Source organism: Prunus mume, linkage group LG2 (genome assembly GCF_029339155.1).
Source record: "Prunus mume cultivar Tortuosa linkage group LG2, ASM2933915v1, whole genome shotgun sequence".
Classification (NCBI taxonomy): domain Eukaryota; kingdom Viridiplantae; phylum Streptophyta; class Magnoliopsida; order Rosales; family Rosaceae; genus Prunus; species Prunus mume.
Window position 1 is genome coordinate 33,324,332 of NC_142699.1, and position 15,539 is coordinate 33,339,870.

The 15,539-nt window shown below is 36.0% G+C and overlaps 2 protein-coding genes across 4 annotated transcripts; both read right to left on the minus strand.

Annotated features, from left to right (window-relative positions):
- Window positions 1–464: 464 nt before the first annotated feature.
- Window positions 465–6,778, minus strand: LOC103323350 (uncharacterized). 2 transcript variants are annotated; one of them, XM_008225338.2, is made up of 4 exons: window positions 6,475–6,777; window positions 6,205–6,345; window positions 2,114–2,338; window positions 465–1,690 (listed from the first exon to the last, which is right to left on the minus strand). In XM_008225338.2, the coding sequence occupies exons 1-4, from the start codon at window positions 6,653–6,655 to the stop codon at window positions 1,647–1,649; spliced, it is 591 nt and encodes a 196-aa protein (XP_008223560.2). In that variant the 5' UTR covers window positions 6,656–6,777; the 3' UTR covers window positions 465–1,646. The 2 variants fall into 2 exon arrangements, with proteins under 2 accessions (XP_008223560.2, XP_008223561.2); XM_008225339.2 differs by having other exon boundaries at window positions 1,501–1,690; window positions 2,119–2,338; window positions 6,475–6,778.
- Window positions 6,779–9,252: 2,474 nt separating this feature from the next.
- CER3 (Fatty acid hydroxylase superfamily) lies at window positions 9,253–14,103 on the minus strand. 2 transcript variants are annotated; one of them, XR_016123897.1, is made up of 11 exons: window positions 13,613–14,103; window positions 13,262–13,491; window positions 12,918–13,150; window positions 12,593–12,812; window positions 12,127–12,254; window positions 11,572–11,828; window positions 11,369–11,476; window positions 10,635–10,841; window positions 10,281–10,437; window positions 9,964–10,137; window positions 9,253–9,643 (listed from the first exon to the last, which is right to left on the minus strand). XR_016123897.1 is itself a non-coding variant. In XM_008225340.2 (11 exons), exons 1-11 carry the CDS (start codon window positions 13,661–13,663, stop codon window positions 9,446–9,448), a joined length of 1,917 nt encoding a protein of 638 aa, XP_008223562.2. In that variant the 5' UTR covers window positions 13,664–14,103; the 3' UTR covers window positions 9,253–9,445. The 2 variants fall into 2 exon arrangements, 1 of the variants encoding a protein (XP_008223562.2); XM_008225340.2 differs by having other exon boundaries at window positions 10,327–10,437.
- Window positions 14,104–15,539: the final 1,436 nt, after the last annotated feature.

Consider the following 15,539-nt stretch of genomic DNA (forward strand, 5'->3'; position numbering starts at 1 on the left):
GAAAATTTTCCAAATTGGAATAAAATATGAATTATTCATGAAAAAAACTTCTTCTATTTTTTTTTTTTTGGTCATAAGTTTTATTCCATTTTATCCTCACAAAATAGTAAGAAATCAACCTTAATCCTCCTTCTACATGACATATTTACTGATTCATAATCAAAATCCATTACTAAACCCTAAACAGATTACTAATCCCTAATCGGAATCAAAATAAGAAGTTTGATTTCAATAATTAATTACTCGTGTGTTTACTTAATATAAAGGAATAAAAATGCGAATGGAATCCATACAAATCAGGAATTCAACTCCTCATTTGGAGGAATTAGACTTTTGGATGAGAGGTAGTATTCTAAATCTTAAAGAATTAACCCATCAGAAATTCATATTTTTTACCCATTATATAATCACACAAATTTTGAAATTTCAAATTTCTCATCCACTTTAACCCAACAACAAGAGCATTTTAATAATCAAATTGGTTTCAATTCCAATTCATGGAAATTTAGTAAACTTAAGTAATTTGTACCATTTCTACCCGATTCCAAATGGATGAGTAAACAACTTCAATAAAAATCTAGATTCTGACTACTCTGATTACGGATTAGTAAATATGTCATAATACTAATGAGTTACCCAATCCAATCATGATGTACGCTTATCTGATTAAACAATTATACTTGACTCATAGTTTTGCACGTGTCATAACAATTCTCACATGCAATAACAATTCTCAGTGCATGTTCCCATCGCATGTGGGTGTTCTTAGACGTATCCATGTCAGATCAAACATCACACGTGAAGGGTCGATGTGTCTCCACGTGTTGTTTCATTTCATAAGCCGGTACTAGTTATCCATCTACTACTAGTGGACATGAAAAGCATTGGTCTGTCGTGCCCAAATATTTACCAATTGACTGAGCTCTGCATTCTTAATTAACTTCATCGTTTGCATGAGCCATGGTAGAACTGAAGTACTATTAGAAGCTGCTTATGACATCAAGAATTTTGAGCTACTTTTGAGAAATTCTAATTCAACAGACAACCAAATAATACTGCTAGATAAGTTACAGGTTACCTGACCACTGATGAGCTGTCCCGGCCTCATATGATCAGCAGTTCAGTTTTGACAAGACGACCTTCATATCCCCGCCACGAGGATTTCATGTCAAGTCTAATCATACTAAAGTTCACTTCCTCTGCAGTAGCTTTCAGTATGGAAAATCTCCAATTCCAATCTGTTTGTTGTGCCAGTTTTCATATCTGTGCATACGTAATTCAACAGGGGAAATTACACCACAAAATCTAAAAGCAAGTGCTTGTTGACGTAACTTCTAGCAGCCAATTATCTGTATTCCTCCGGAATTTGAATGGGGCTGCGTTAAAAACACCCTGCAACAGCAAATTGTCCTTTAGACAGCAACTTCCATCTGAGGGAACCCGTGCCGAACATGGCCAAGTTTGATCAAAGACCTTCAAACAGTAAATACTCATCATACAAGCTCACGACAACAGGCTTCATTATCGTATTATAACATTCCTTAGAAAACATGACCATGTCTAATTAAACGAAAGCATAAGCATCCTAATTACAACAATGCCTGTACATTCCAGTTATTGAAACTAGTAATGGATTCCTTATGCTTTCAGTCAACAAGCTTCCTTAGGTGCGATCTGAGCAGTCCTTTCCCTGCACCACATAACAAAACAAACACCTCAGAGATCGACGCAGATACTATCTAGCATCAAGTAAACTATAAATGATTCTGAACAGATCAAATATCTTCAAAGGCCCTATCTTTTCCAGAGATAATTCCAGAGACAAGTTAAACAGTACGGTATACTCATCCTCTTACAATAAACTACATAACCTAATACCCATTCTCAAGTACAAATAATATAAGATGCAATCCTATCCATATGATGCAACCATATCCATAATACATGACTCTTGGTGCAAAGAAACAAACAGGTACATGACAAATACATAAAATCTACAAAGCTAGGTCGTAGCTTCCCACATTGCAGTATGGTTTTGCTGTTAAAATGGAGTTATACAAAAGAATGCAACTGCCTGCAGGACTATGAACATATCATGTGCTAAAAAGGTGACCTGACATCGATGATGAGCGACAGCTATGGTGAACCACATGCTTCACTGTTTCCTTGTGCTCTACAGATTGCTGCTCTGAAAGGAATTTTTCAGGAAGACAGCCCTTGGAGGCTTGATCCTCTGCTATCACATTTGTAAACCGTTCATTTGATTTGTTGTATTTTAAAAATAATTTCCTCTCTGAATTGGCCATGGTGACGACCTTCTTAAGGTACTTTGAAGACCCTGAAATTCAAAAGATTGGGACAAGAAGAATAAGGATATTTGTGTAACATATAAAGATTGACTACCAAGTTGGCAAAAGGGAAAAGAACCGAATAGAACACCATACTAAAACATAAGCAATGGACATATGTTATTACAATGTTATGTATCTGGACAGCAAATCAACTTGGCAATAAAGCACACCAGAATGTAAGATATTTCTTGTTTACTTATTAAGTTACTTGTGTCATCTCCAACTAAACCGAGCATGAGTTTAGTAAGTTGGTGCAAGATAGAAAAGTTGTATTCTCAAAACTGCCAAAAAACATAAATAATAGTGAATTGATATTTGTTAAATGGTATTCTGGCGGTGGCTCACTGTTCTAATTATTTTTTCCCTCCAAGCTTACCAAAGAGGAGGAAAACAAATGGAAGCAGAGTCTCTATTTTGACAAACAGAATACTGTTTGAGTGCTCAGTAAAGAGTAGACCAAACATCAGACTTTTGCAACTTGTATGCTCACTGTGATGCATATTACATTACATATCCATTGCGCACCTGAACCCCTCAGTACCTCACAAGTTTAGGTGATTTTAGTTGCCAGAACCAACATACTAAAAAGTAGATTTCTGGCTACAATACTGCTTCCTCCTCAACGCTTAAGGTCCCCTGCTTGATGTCTATCTACGGTTATCCCTTCCGTGTTTTCAATGCTCAAGCCTTCCAATTCAAGGAATGCTGAGCAATCCTGACTGCCTGTTCTACATGAAGTTCTAATGCATGGGTTCGCTCACACATGCAAATCACCGGCAGCTACCCTTAGCATTTCTCTAGCATTGATTTATCTCACGAAAATAAATTTTTTATCAAAAATTGCCAAAACATGGGATGGACAGATAGAATTTCAATTTGATGAGAGTTTCAATCTCAAAGGTGTATAAAAATAAAACAAAAATAGAAAACAAAATTCTAAGCATCAGCTTTGTCACTCCCTGAGCCACTGTCAAGGTCTCACATCTTTGCGAGGTTGCCTTTCCTGTGTATAAATTATTATCTGAAAGTTCTAGGAAACCACAATCTAAATTGCAATATAATCCTATATGCTTACAGAATATAGAACCATCAAAAAACCTATGGCAGAGGCACCAACATAACTCATATTTTATCATAGCATAACTCTGAATATATTTTGTTTATACCATATCTGACCAAACCCTCTCAACTGGACACGTGGAATGAATGGCCCACAGAGCAGAAGCAGACATGGCCCAGCTCAGTCACTGGAACTCGTAACTACCATCAGCAGGGGTGAGCCCTTGGCAACCTCACCTGCCGATCCGGCTCAATGAAGGTACCTGCCATGCCACTTTCATGTGGACACGTTACGACCCCTAGGGCTATGTCCACAGTCCCACATCGAAACTATAACCTAGGGTGCTCCACCCCTTTTGCCTATAAATAGGGCTCTTGCACCAATGCACAAAGTAATAGTAAACTTAGAGAACTCTGCCCAATTACTTATCTTCTCTATCCTTAAGCTAACTTTAGCATTGGAGAGCCTTCCGGTACCACACCTTTGCCGAAGGGGCCACGCGACTGAGGCAGACCTTCTATAAGTTGTGTCCAATTTTGGGCATCAACATATTTAATGGTATCAAAAGCACGCTTAGCAATTGATGCTGCTTTTGCACCAATGGTTCCTCATAACTTGACCCCATCAATTGATTCTTATGTTAATCACCCAATCAAACAGGAAAAAGGTGAAACTCTATTGTGAATGCCAATAAACTCAGTAAGGCTCCAACGACATACTTCAAATCAGTGTCTAACTTATATCTAGGCCAACTGGGTGTACCTGGATGCATTTCAAGAAAAGGCCTACATCAGGTAAACACCACCCAAAAGTTCAGCTAATTGAAGTATAAAAACGACATTTTTAAGAGTTTCTTCATTTTTAACTCCACTCTAACTGCAGAAAACACCAAAGATTGGCATTGCCACAGATGTATTTTTTTTTCCAACTTTTATACACACACACACAGGCACACGCCCATGTACATATGCCTTCTAATAGATGTTCTTTCGATTAAAAGGTTGGTACCACATTCTCTACAAAACCCAAAAAATTCCAAAAGTTAATAAGAAAAGCAAGAGATTGTTGGCCATCTCTCCTGCCGTTCAGAAAACGGTAACACACATGCACAGACACTCATAATAGTGTCAAGATCCCCTCCAGGTAGACCCAGCTTAGGTAGAACTGGGTCATAAATATTTTCCTTTTACTTCTTTTAGAACTTGGCTGTAAAATCTTTTAATAACTTTACAGTGATAAACATTATGACTACAGCCACTCATCCTATAAATATGATTATTTTCTTGACACCAACGTAAGTACCATAAATTTACAATATCAAGTAACATGCTTCATAACTCATTGTGGAGCCCCAAGTCATATTTACTTTCGACTAACCTCTTCTTACTTTTCTTTTTCAATATAATTTTGACCAGTCATACTTCACCAGCTCCAAGTTTTTAAAGTATAAATTAAATAACCGCCACCACTCCTAACATCTTAAGTTGCTATGCTTGATCACATGCATCAAACATGATTCACACATGATTTTGTTTGGCTGATTAAGACAACTTTCATGGGGAATCTGCAGAAAAAATTGATTTTTCAAGTTGAGATAAATATAAACTAAGCACCAAATGATGGTTTTCAAGTTGAGATACTTGGCATTATATAACAGTATAGATACATTGCATCTCAAACAGATTAGTTGGGTGCAAAAACCACTGAATCACATATGTAATGCCCATTTGCATTTCTGAAAGCTGTATCAATCAATTACTTCCTAGATTCTACCAATTTGGACTGTGGAATCATTTACTAGATTTCATAGGCATTGTTTCTCTTTTTTCTTGTGGCCTAATAAAACTCTAATTTGCTTTCGAAGAACACACAGAACTTTCTTGAGATCAATTCAACACGTCGCCAGATCCTTATCAATGAAACAGACTAAGCCTCTTAAAATACATATCTCCTTGCCCACACTGAAGAATGAAAATATTTAGCTAAGTACACCATCACAAATATAATCGAACCTAGTTTTACATTTCCAGGCCTTAGTTTTGCAAAGGTGTTTGACTTAATGATTGTATCACAAATTATGAAATTAATAACCATCATTGCATCCATAAAAGAGCTTAATCTGCATATTCTCAAACACAAATGTTTAATAAACTGTGTTATAGAATTTGTAGTTTAGAACTAAAGTGCTCCCTACTAGTTTATGATGTAGGATATGGGTGAATTGAGTATTTAGGTAATTTAGTGGAAGCAAATGGCTTCACACCAAAAGAGTTTTGGCTTCACACCAAGGAGTCTCCAATCTCTGGAAAGTAAACTTTTCTTAATATCTCAAATCTCAACTCCACAATGAATTACATGAGAGGGGTATTTATAGAAAACTAAAACCTAGAGACAAAGGATAAAAAGTCCCTTGTTAAAACAGAAATTCTAACGTAAATAAAATAGGAAACTTAGAAATCCTACTAAATTCTGGAAAACTTATAGAACAAGTTAGAAACTAATCGCAGGAATAAAAAATTGAAAGATTTAAAAACCCAATTAAATGACTTCCTCTTCCATCTCTTTCTTTTGTAAACCCTAATGGGTTTGACAAAGATGTCCTCATCAGTTTATTCTTTAGGTTTGTGTGCTTAACTCCATTGCCCCTTTACAGTGCGCAATTGACACCAAAGCACAGAAAATATTATGAGACAAAATAAAAAGGCCAAAAGATAAAGACCCTTCTAAAACTGGAAGAACAATATGGTACAAATTAGAATTGAAAAGGAAAGAATATAATAGGAGAAATAGTACCTTTAGGAGGGCTACTAGTACTGGCTGATGGAGGTGAAGCAAGCAGGGGAGCATACATGTAAGAGTCAGACTTCAGATAGTCCCCAACCTTCTTCAGCAACCTCTTGTTGTTTCCTTTAATGGGTTTCCTTCCCTCCACTCCTAAGAATACAAAAAACCACCCAATTGAGCCAAATCTTCAAAACCCATACACCACAGAAGCCATAAATACTATAAATACTACAAACAGTAAAATCCCAGAACAGAGTTGAAAGAAAAAGAAAATTATACCTGTAATAGAAGCTTTTGTCTTCATGGGTGAGCTAAAGCCGTGAGGTGGATGGGAAATTAGAGGAGCAAACATGTAAGAGTCAGAAATGAGAAAGTCTATGACTTTCTTTAGCAGTTTCTTCTTATTACGATTAATGGGTCTTTTCTTTTGAACTTCTAACAACATTTTCTTCACCATCATTCTTTCCTCTGGTTTTGGTTTTCGCTGTGGCTCGGGTTTCGGGAACAGAAAAGTGGAAATTCTTTGGTTCTTGGCGTTGGCTTTAGTTCGAACATTATGGCGGTTGGGAGTGTTATGAACAGGTGTCTGCTAGTTAGAGCCTTTGGCGTGTCGTTTTGGCGCAAGGGGTGGAAAGAAACTGCGACGTGTGGCAATGAGAAAGACCTTGCATTTAGGAAATTTAGAGGGGTGGCAATGGAACGTTATAAATTTCGAGTTATTTACACTAAAACCCAGTGAGATTTTTTATTTTTTCACAAAAACCCCTAAGATTTCAAAAATTATACGAACACCCTTTGAGGTTTCATATTACCCGTTTTGTTAATTGTTCGTCCACAAATTGATGATTCAATTCGAAAAAACGCATGCAAATGACAAAATTAACCTCAATGAAAAGCTAACTCTATCATTTGGAGAAATCTTTTATATATAAAATCATCAATCTTTAGATGAAAAATCAACATAAAGGGGTTTTGTAAAAATAATTTAAAACCTTAGAGGGTGTTCGTATAATTTTCAAAACCTCAAGGGGTTTTGTGAAAATTCTGAAAACCTCAAGGGGGCTATTAGTGTAAATAACTCTATAAATTTCAAAAACTAAAAACTTTTTTGGTAACTAATTACAGTTTTAAAAAGTGAAAAGCGGACAAAAGTGGTTTAGTAACTAATTTCAGTTTTATGTGAAACTTGGAAATTAAATTTTTGGGGTCAAATTGTGAATTTGATAACATAATGAAAGTGCATTTTACAAAGATTTCGTAGTATTTTTCGGTAATTTTTTTGGAATTAGGACGAGTTTTTTTTTGTGAATTTTGGATATGTAATTTCAAAGACTTGGACTGGGTACGTGGCCAAACACAAGAATCGAGCGGCCGGGTCCAAGTAGAGAGGTCCTACCCAAACACCGAGTTTTGGTAACTGGAGTGCATTTAATATGTGGTGATGTAAAATTAATTAATTAAATAGGATTGAAAAGGAAATGAAAATGAAAATTAAGGGTGATTTTGAAAATTGAAAACGAAATCTGTCCCCCAACATATTTTTTAGTTTTTAATTTTCAATAAAAGCAAAGATGAAAACTAAAAAATCAAACAAAATGATTATCAAATAACCCCCTAAATAAATATGAAAACAAGAAAGATGTGTCAAAAAAATCAAATACAATTTACCAAATCTTTGACACATCTTTCTTGTTTTATTTTTCCTTGAAAAAATAAAAGAAAACATGATTCATTCTAAACATGGTTATTTAATTAGGAGAATTATTTGGGAAAAAAAAGGAAGGAAAAGTATTTCTATATATTTATCTTTTACACTATTATATAACATCAAAATTTAATTGTTAGTGTAATGTTTAGATTTTAAAAATATTATCGATTTATCTAATTAGAAGAAAAATTCATATGATTTATTTTATCATCGAGTACAATGTCATCAAATAAAAATGTATTTGAAGTGCAAGTAATGTGATTTAAATTTAAAGATCAACTTATATATATTCCCTCAGAACCAACCACATAAATGATTCGACCAAAAACAAAAAAAACCACATAAATGATTCGGGGTTGGTCGGCCCCATTACTTCATGGGCCTCCTCAGGCACATAATGATTGGTTTTAGGCCTTCTTCTGGCCTTTTGGGCCCTATCACTTCCCTAAGTGATGAGGGATGATTTGGTTATTTTTGTCAGGCCTGGCCGCCTGGTCGTGTATCCAACATATTTAATCTCCCCCCTCTCTCTCTCTCTCTCTCTTCTTCTTCCTTCTTTCTTTGATAACAACGAAGCCCACCCTCCTTCTCCTCTCCCTCTTTTTCCTCTCTTTCCCCTCGCTTTCTTCAAGAACAAAATCCAGATCTGGGTTTTTTTAAAAAGAGTTTTCAAGGTTTGAGTGTGGCTTGGCTATCAGCCATGGGGGGCAGTGCAGTGGTGGATGGTGTGGGTGGTAGTGGGGCGGTGGGGCTGGAGTGCAGAGATGGGCTGAATTTTTTTTGTTTTTGTTTCATTTTAAAGAATTCAAACATCCATTGAAAAAAAATATATATATTGAAAATGGAGCTCAAGTTGGAAAATTAAGTAAAAAGGAAAATAAATAATATAAAAGAGAAGTAAAAAGAAATTAATGTAGGTAAGGGTAGAATAGGAAATAGAAAGAACAAAAAAGAACAAAATTGATTAAAAAATAAAAGGAAGTGTAAATGGAGAAAATGAGAGTAGAAAATCATTTATAAAATGGTTTATAAAATGTATTTTATAAAGTTTTATAAATCACTTCTTCTCCTATGCGTACGTTCTTTTCCTTTTCTTTGAATTTTTTTAAATGGTTTATAATTTTAAAATTATTTTTTATTTAATTCACGTGGCGTCATATAATTGGATATGTGAGATCCACATGTGTGTCATATCATCAATTTAACATATTTTTGGACATAATTTGATGACAAAGACTACTTGTGAGCACACATATTCACTTTAAGAACCACGAATGACTCAAAAATACATAAATGATGCAATATGATAGTTTTGTGAATCTCAGAGATGTTTTGTAATAAAAGTCTTATTTTTCCCAAAGTTGAAAATCTATAACTACCTCTTTATTATGTTCCAAATGTGACTTTTCTTTCTTCTAGTCAACACAAAGATGCAAAGTCCTAGTATCTAAGAACGTAAAAGTAGAAGGGTCTCTTTGCTTCATTCAGGTATAAAGAAATAACCAGTAGTGCATGTATCATACAGCCAAGAGCTTTAGTAATTCACTCCGATATGTTGTTACACAGTGAATTAACTTCGCTTGATGAAACTGGCTTTAAACCATGTTTTAGAGCAGCCTTCCATACAATGTCGATTCTGTCGACATCAAGAGCCCCAACTTCATGGTGAGTCCAGCCTTCTAGCAGATGAACCACGCCACCAGCATGACATGCATGAACCACTCCTCTGTCCATGGTGTACTACATTGCATTTTCCAATATTACCAAAAATTATCGTCAATGATTGCTAGGTTATATAATTGATAAAAAATTTAGACGACATATTAAGAGGATATATGTGATTATGTCACATAATGAGGTGGCTAAAGACACTGTTAGTGCCTAATAGTATAATTGATACGAATAAACGTGATTGTTAGCTATTAGGCATTTATAATGCTTTTAGCCATCTCATTTTGTGTCATAGATGTCAGTGGCTATTAAACGCGCCGACCATGTGAATCAAGCCAATGTTACCCTACCTTAAGTCTTAAAAACTAATAAGAAAAAAGCTTAGTTACCTCACAGGAGCCAAGCCCTTGAACATCATCAGGTAGTCTCATGGCTGCAAGATCACCATAAGTGCAGTCTCTTCTGAAATGCAAGATGGGTGGCACAACGAACTGATGAAAATGTGCACCACTTGGGGCCCAACGTTGCTCTCTTGGTGTGATCCATTTGCCAACAATCCATGCCTGCCATTAATTGGTACCAACAATAATTCATATTAATTAGACTCACAAACAAATACTCATGCTTTATTAGACCAAAACATCGTACAGAACTTTATAATTAAGCACTATGATTAAAAGGTGCCTTAAGTTTAAGGGCAACGTACACATATAGGGCTGCAGTGCAGGATGTGGCAAACAATAATCGCTTACCTTACAATTGCGGGCAGCTTGGTACTTTGTGACTTGGACGAGGTAGTGTTGACAATCTGCTGGCGCTTCCTTCTGAATCTTTTGAAATCTCTCTGTTGATAGAGTCAGCATCTGGGCCATACATCATTGATTAATTAATAAACCCATGAAAAACTATAGCAATTAATCAATTTCCTAGAAGCACTTAGGACTTTTTTTGGAGGAAAAAAGTGCTTCTACCGAAGAAGTGCAAAACGTGCCCTAACATGAACACATGATCACCTTCATAAGTAAATGATGAAAAAGGAAAAGGGAAATAATATACTTACAAGGACTCGAACTTTCCTACGGCAAAGGTAGAGGGCAATGGCTCTTCCAAGCTTGGAGGTAGCTCCACTTAGAAACACCTCTTCGACATCCTTGGGGATCTCGTTGAGAATAACAGCTGCAGTTAAGGTGTTCCCATGGACAACTCGAACTCTAAGGTCTGGATGCTTGTTCACAAAGAGTGTTCCACCCCCATTAAGTCCTTCGTTCTACAATAAGAAAATGAACTGTTAAATTAATATTTTAAATTTGAATTTACTTTTATTGATTTATTTTTACATTCCAAATTTGAGGACTAACAACCTCAACCTCCTACTCATGTCATTCATCTTGCCCGCAACTTGTGGGAGGATGTTACCTCTCTTGCTAGGTCAGGTCAAGAACATGAATGACCTAAAGTTTTGGTAAAAATAACAATAATTAAATAAAATTAACCATATTCACATTTTTTATATTCAACCAAAACAAATTTCACATTTTAAATATGTTAAAGTGGCATTTGGTTGGTGCAGAGTGTTTTGGCTTGTCGTACTTTTTTAGTTTCAAAGGATCCATCACGAGTCTTAAATGCTAATGTTTACGTGCAGCAAAACATGTGCATTCGTTTTTGGTGTGGGGTGTTTGGCAGATCAGAAATTTCATTCAGAGAGTTAATATCACTACTGCCAACAACCAAACTCAGAATTCATCATACTGGATTAAATATTTTAAACTCCGAAAGATAACTGATACCAACCTTATTTAATGCAGCAAGGCTGATGACCTTGACCCCCATCTTGTCAGCTCTAAGGATTGCTTGCTCTATTTGCTTATTGATACCGTCTAGGGCAAATGGTAAAAAGTACTGCAAGGTAAAAACAAAATTATTTTAATAGAAAAACATTGCATTAATTAAAATCACAAAATCACAAAATTTTAAAAAATATTACGAGGGCAAACCTGAAAGCCATATCTAGGCACAGCCCATGTCTGGTGCAAGCGGCCTCTGAGGTTGTAAAAGGTAATTAAAAAAGTTTTAGCCCATGCCCACATTGCTAGCATGGCTACTATGCCGGAAGGCCAGAAACCCACCAAGAAGAATCTCATGGTGAAGGGCAGTGATGAGAACGATCGGAAAACAAACGGCACGTGCAAAGAAGATGACAGATCCACCACGTGTGCGAGGAAAACAAAATCCGGTGCCCTCCCATTTTTACCTGCAACATTAAGGATGAAAATGTGCAATTCTGTTATTGTCCATGCATTAATAATTTGTTAAAGCATGCATAGTCAATCTTCTTCTAAGCATTTTTGTATGCAAAGTTGAGAGGCATATGCATGGTCAATCTTTGTCAACGAATTAAGACCATATTATTTTGGACATCACTTGTAGGACCTATGAATAATGTTCAACCTTCCCATATTGTCTGGTTACATCATATCTTATGATGTCAATGTCACTATGAAAAAGAAAAAAAAATTATTTTGGATGAAAGTAAGTTTTAAACTATCCACCTGCATTTAAGCTCATCTCTTTGTGTAGTCCCCATGATTTTCTGTTCAGGGTCTTCCCCACTGCATCAAAGAGAGGCATAAAAAGGCAGAAATTGGTGTCCATTTCTGTGTGGTGCAGGCTGTGGTATCTGCAAGACATATGAAACTGATTTTTAATTGACTAAATTGGTGCATGAAAATTACCATTTTCAAGGTAAACACACCCCAGAATTATAAAATAAAAAAATAAAAAATCATTTATTACCTAAAAGTTATTTTTCCATATAGTATACAATCAATTACAGTAAGTTTCCCATTTACAGAAAAAAGTTTGATTTCTTTCTCTTCTGGAGGCAACATACACTATTTAAAGATTGGTGTCTGTGATTGGGCTTCTTTTTTGGGTTTGAAGGTACAAAAATATGTCATATGAAGATGAAATTAGTTAAAAGTATGCATTAATTTATATATAATTGTGGCTACTTACGTTGGAGTGTAGAGAAGATATCTGAGAAGGGGAGCTTTCTCAAACAGTTTATGAGAAATCACTTCAACATTGGAATGCCCCAAACATCTCAGAAAATCAAAAACCAAAACGTATCCGTAGATCACGAAGATTGATCCACAACCCATCAGAGTGGTACCAAGAACTGGAATTCCAACAATTGCACCTAAAACCAGATGCTCCAGAAGTGTTGCATTTCCAGCTGAACAAAAATAATTAATAAATTAATCGGTCAAAATAACTAAATAGAGGAAAAAGAAAAGAATGAATTTATAAGTCGGTGCTCATATTAATGATCTTACGGTACCTGTGAAGGGCTGCGGTATTGGAGAGGAATGGTGAAGTGAATGGTAGTTTTCAAAAAAGTAGTTGCCATGGAAACGTCTATGCATCCAGTAATATAAAGGCTCTGAAACTCCCACGTGCAGTACCAGTGTCGAAATAAAGCCGATTGTGTTCCACAAGGGAAGGTTTTGAAGAAATTGAAGCAAATAGCAGGCCGTGGAGGCAATTAGACCTTGGAGAATTATGAAATTATCCCTGCCAATTTTTTTTTTTTTATAAATTTAAAAAAAAAAAAGGTGAAAAAATTAGATCCAAAATTAAATTAAACAAATCAATAAATAAAAGTGAAATTAATTGATTAATTACCAGTCCCATTCCTTGTCAATCTGCTTGAAATCAACCCCTTGTTGGAGAATCCGACGAGTTCTAGTTAGGAAAAGCATGTTGGTGTAACTACTCCATAGCTGATGAACTATGCCTCTAAGTGCACATAATATGAGAATATGGAGACACCAGCTGTTCATGAGGACCTTGAGGGGATCCTCATGAATTATTGAGTACAAGGCTTTTCCAATCAGAGGTCCAAACAGCAGATACTAATTTCCAAATCCAAAAACAAAACCAGATCCAAATCAGTAACAAGCTATTAAAAGATGCAGAAGATGTAAAATTTAACAGAAAACAAATATATTGGATCATGAAGATTAGTTTCTATACCTTGTAGGAGCCTAAGAACTCCCAAGGCCAAGCAGTCAAAGGAGCAGCCATATTTCACCCTACAAAAACAAATCTTCTCTACAGGTTTCTGATGATCTCACCAAAATCTCTCTTTTCTTTTCTTTTCTTTTTTCTGATCAAAGGCACACAAAGATGGTTGGAGAGAGATGATAAAGAGCTGGCAGGACTAGCTGACTGAAGAGAGAAAGATCTCAAGAGAGTTTATCTTCACTTTGCGTTTTGAAATTGGCTAGTGAAAAATTGTGTGGCTCTCTACTTCTTGCCTGCACAACTTTAATTAGATGAATCTCTCTCTCTCTCTCTCTCTGGAAGATATATGTGGTGTTATGTTATGGAACAAAGCTTGTCAACAAAAGCTTTTATGATTTTATTTTTCTCCAAACCCTAAAGGCCTTATATAGATCACAGAATCAAAGGATGCACATCAAAGACAGTTAGGGCTCTTAATCAATATCTATCTTTTTTCATATACATGTAGCTTTGCTTCTTCCTTGTCCTGTTATATGTCAGCTTTTAGACGGTCGCCAGTCACCTTCCCAATCCCTTATAACGCTCTTGTTGTATTCTATATGAACTTCTACGCGTTCTCATTTTCACACCATATGTGATGGAAACTGACCCCAGCTGTAGAGTGATGGCCTAAAACTCCCACCCTCTAAAATAATTAATGCCTCATATGGTTGGGAGCTTGGGAGTCGGCGGGGACCTGTTGCCTTGTCTGGGTTGTTTTCGTAATTTCCTGGTCTGCTGTGTTTTGCTTTCATCATCAATGCTAAAGTAGCATCAGACCTCAGTTATTAATGAACAATGTTAGCCTTATTGACATGGGCAGTCTGGGGTTAAAGAACCAAGGGTACCGTTGGTAAATTCCCACGTCATTTATACGTTAACAGGGCAAAAGTATACCCAAGTTTACCTAATATTTGAATGCCTTAACCCTAATTAATGTACATGTACATTCAACTAAAAAAGAGAAAAATTGTCTATGCACATGTACTCTATCTTATACTCAACCTGACCCCTTGTGTCGATCCATTATGGATCTAGCCCGAAAAGGCTCAACTCAAACACTTGATTTTTTATGCGTGTTCATGTCCTGTTATCGTGTCGTTGTACATGATTCTTCTAGATCTAGTAGAGTGGTCGTTGACATTAAAGATGTGATGATTTTGCCTAGCTAAGTTTGACTATAAGACTTGATTTGGTTGAAATACTGGCAGGCTTTCTACCATCGCTCCAACTAACTGAAGGGAAATTAGACTGGATTAGTTGTATTGGACCAAACAAAAAAGATTTAGTTGTAAGTAGAATGAATTTGGAGACACAATTCCCACCACTCTAGCAAAGTTTTCGATTAAATGGGAGCCACCGCCCTCTGGTTGGCTAAAGATTAATTTTGATGGCTCTGTTCGCAACAGTATGGCTTCAGTTGGTTTTATCATTCGTGATGCGGATGGTCATCTTTTGTTAGCAGGTGCGGAGAATATTGGAGAGGCTATTATGACGGTTGCTGAATGCATTGCACCTCGAGATGGCTTAGCCTATGCTATTCACAATGGATGACGTAGGATATATTGGATATGTAGTTGTATGAGAATGGCTAGGTAGGATAAAAGATGCTTCAAGGTGTGTATGAAGATGGATGGACTCAGGATTTCAAAATAAGGTGAGCTAAATTTATCTTACGTACAAACCTACTAAAATGATAGATTACTCGATGGTACGAGTGAATTTCATTGATAACAAAAAATACACGGGGGGACATAATGAGCCCCTCAAAATGCATCTAGTACAACCTTAAATAAAAACAACATTAAACTAAAAGAAAAAAGCCGTTAGTTTTTTTAATACAAGTGATAGTTTAAAATGGGAGGAGGTTTCTCACACATACATATACTAATAAATA

Bases quoted from the DNA above. Each gene is read 5' to 3' on its own strand.
- LOC103323350 (XM_008225338.2), bottom strand. From the start codon at position 6,655: ATGATGGTGAAGAAAATGTTGTTAGAAGTTCAAAAGAAAAGACCCATT. The intron at 6,346-6,474 runs GTATAATTTTCT...TTGTATTCTTAG, and splicing joins GACAAAAGCTTCTATTACAG to GAGTGGAGGGAAGGAAACCC. The intron at 1,691-2,113 runs GTCACCTTTTTA...TATGTGGTGCAG, and splicing joins TCGCTCATCATCGATGTCAG to GGAAAGGACTGCTCAGATCG.
- CER3 (XM_008225340.2), bottom strand. From the start codon at position 13,663: ATGGCTGCTCCTTTGACTGCTTGGCCTTGGGAGTTCTTAGGCTCCTAC. The intron at 11,477-11,571 runs GTTTGCCCTCGT...TTTACCTTGCAG, and splicing joins TGCCTAGATATGGCTTTCAG to TACTTTTTACCATTTGCCCT. The intron at 10,138-10,326 runs GTAAGCGATTAT...AATTAATGGCAG, and splicing joins AAGCTGCCCGCAATTGTAAG to GCATGGATTGTTGGCAAATG.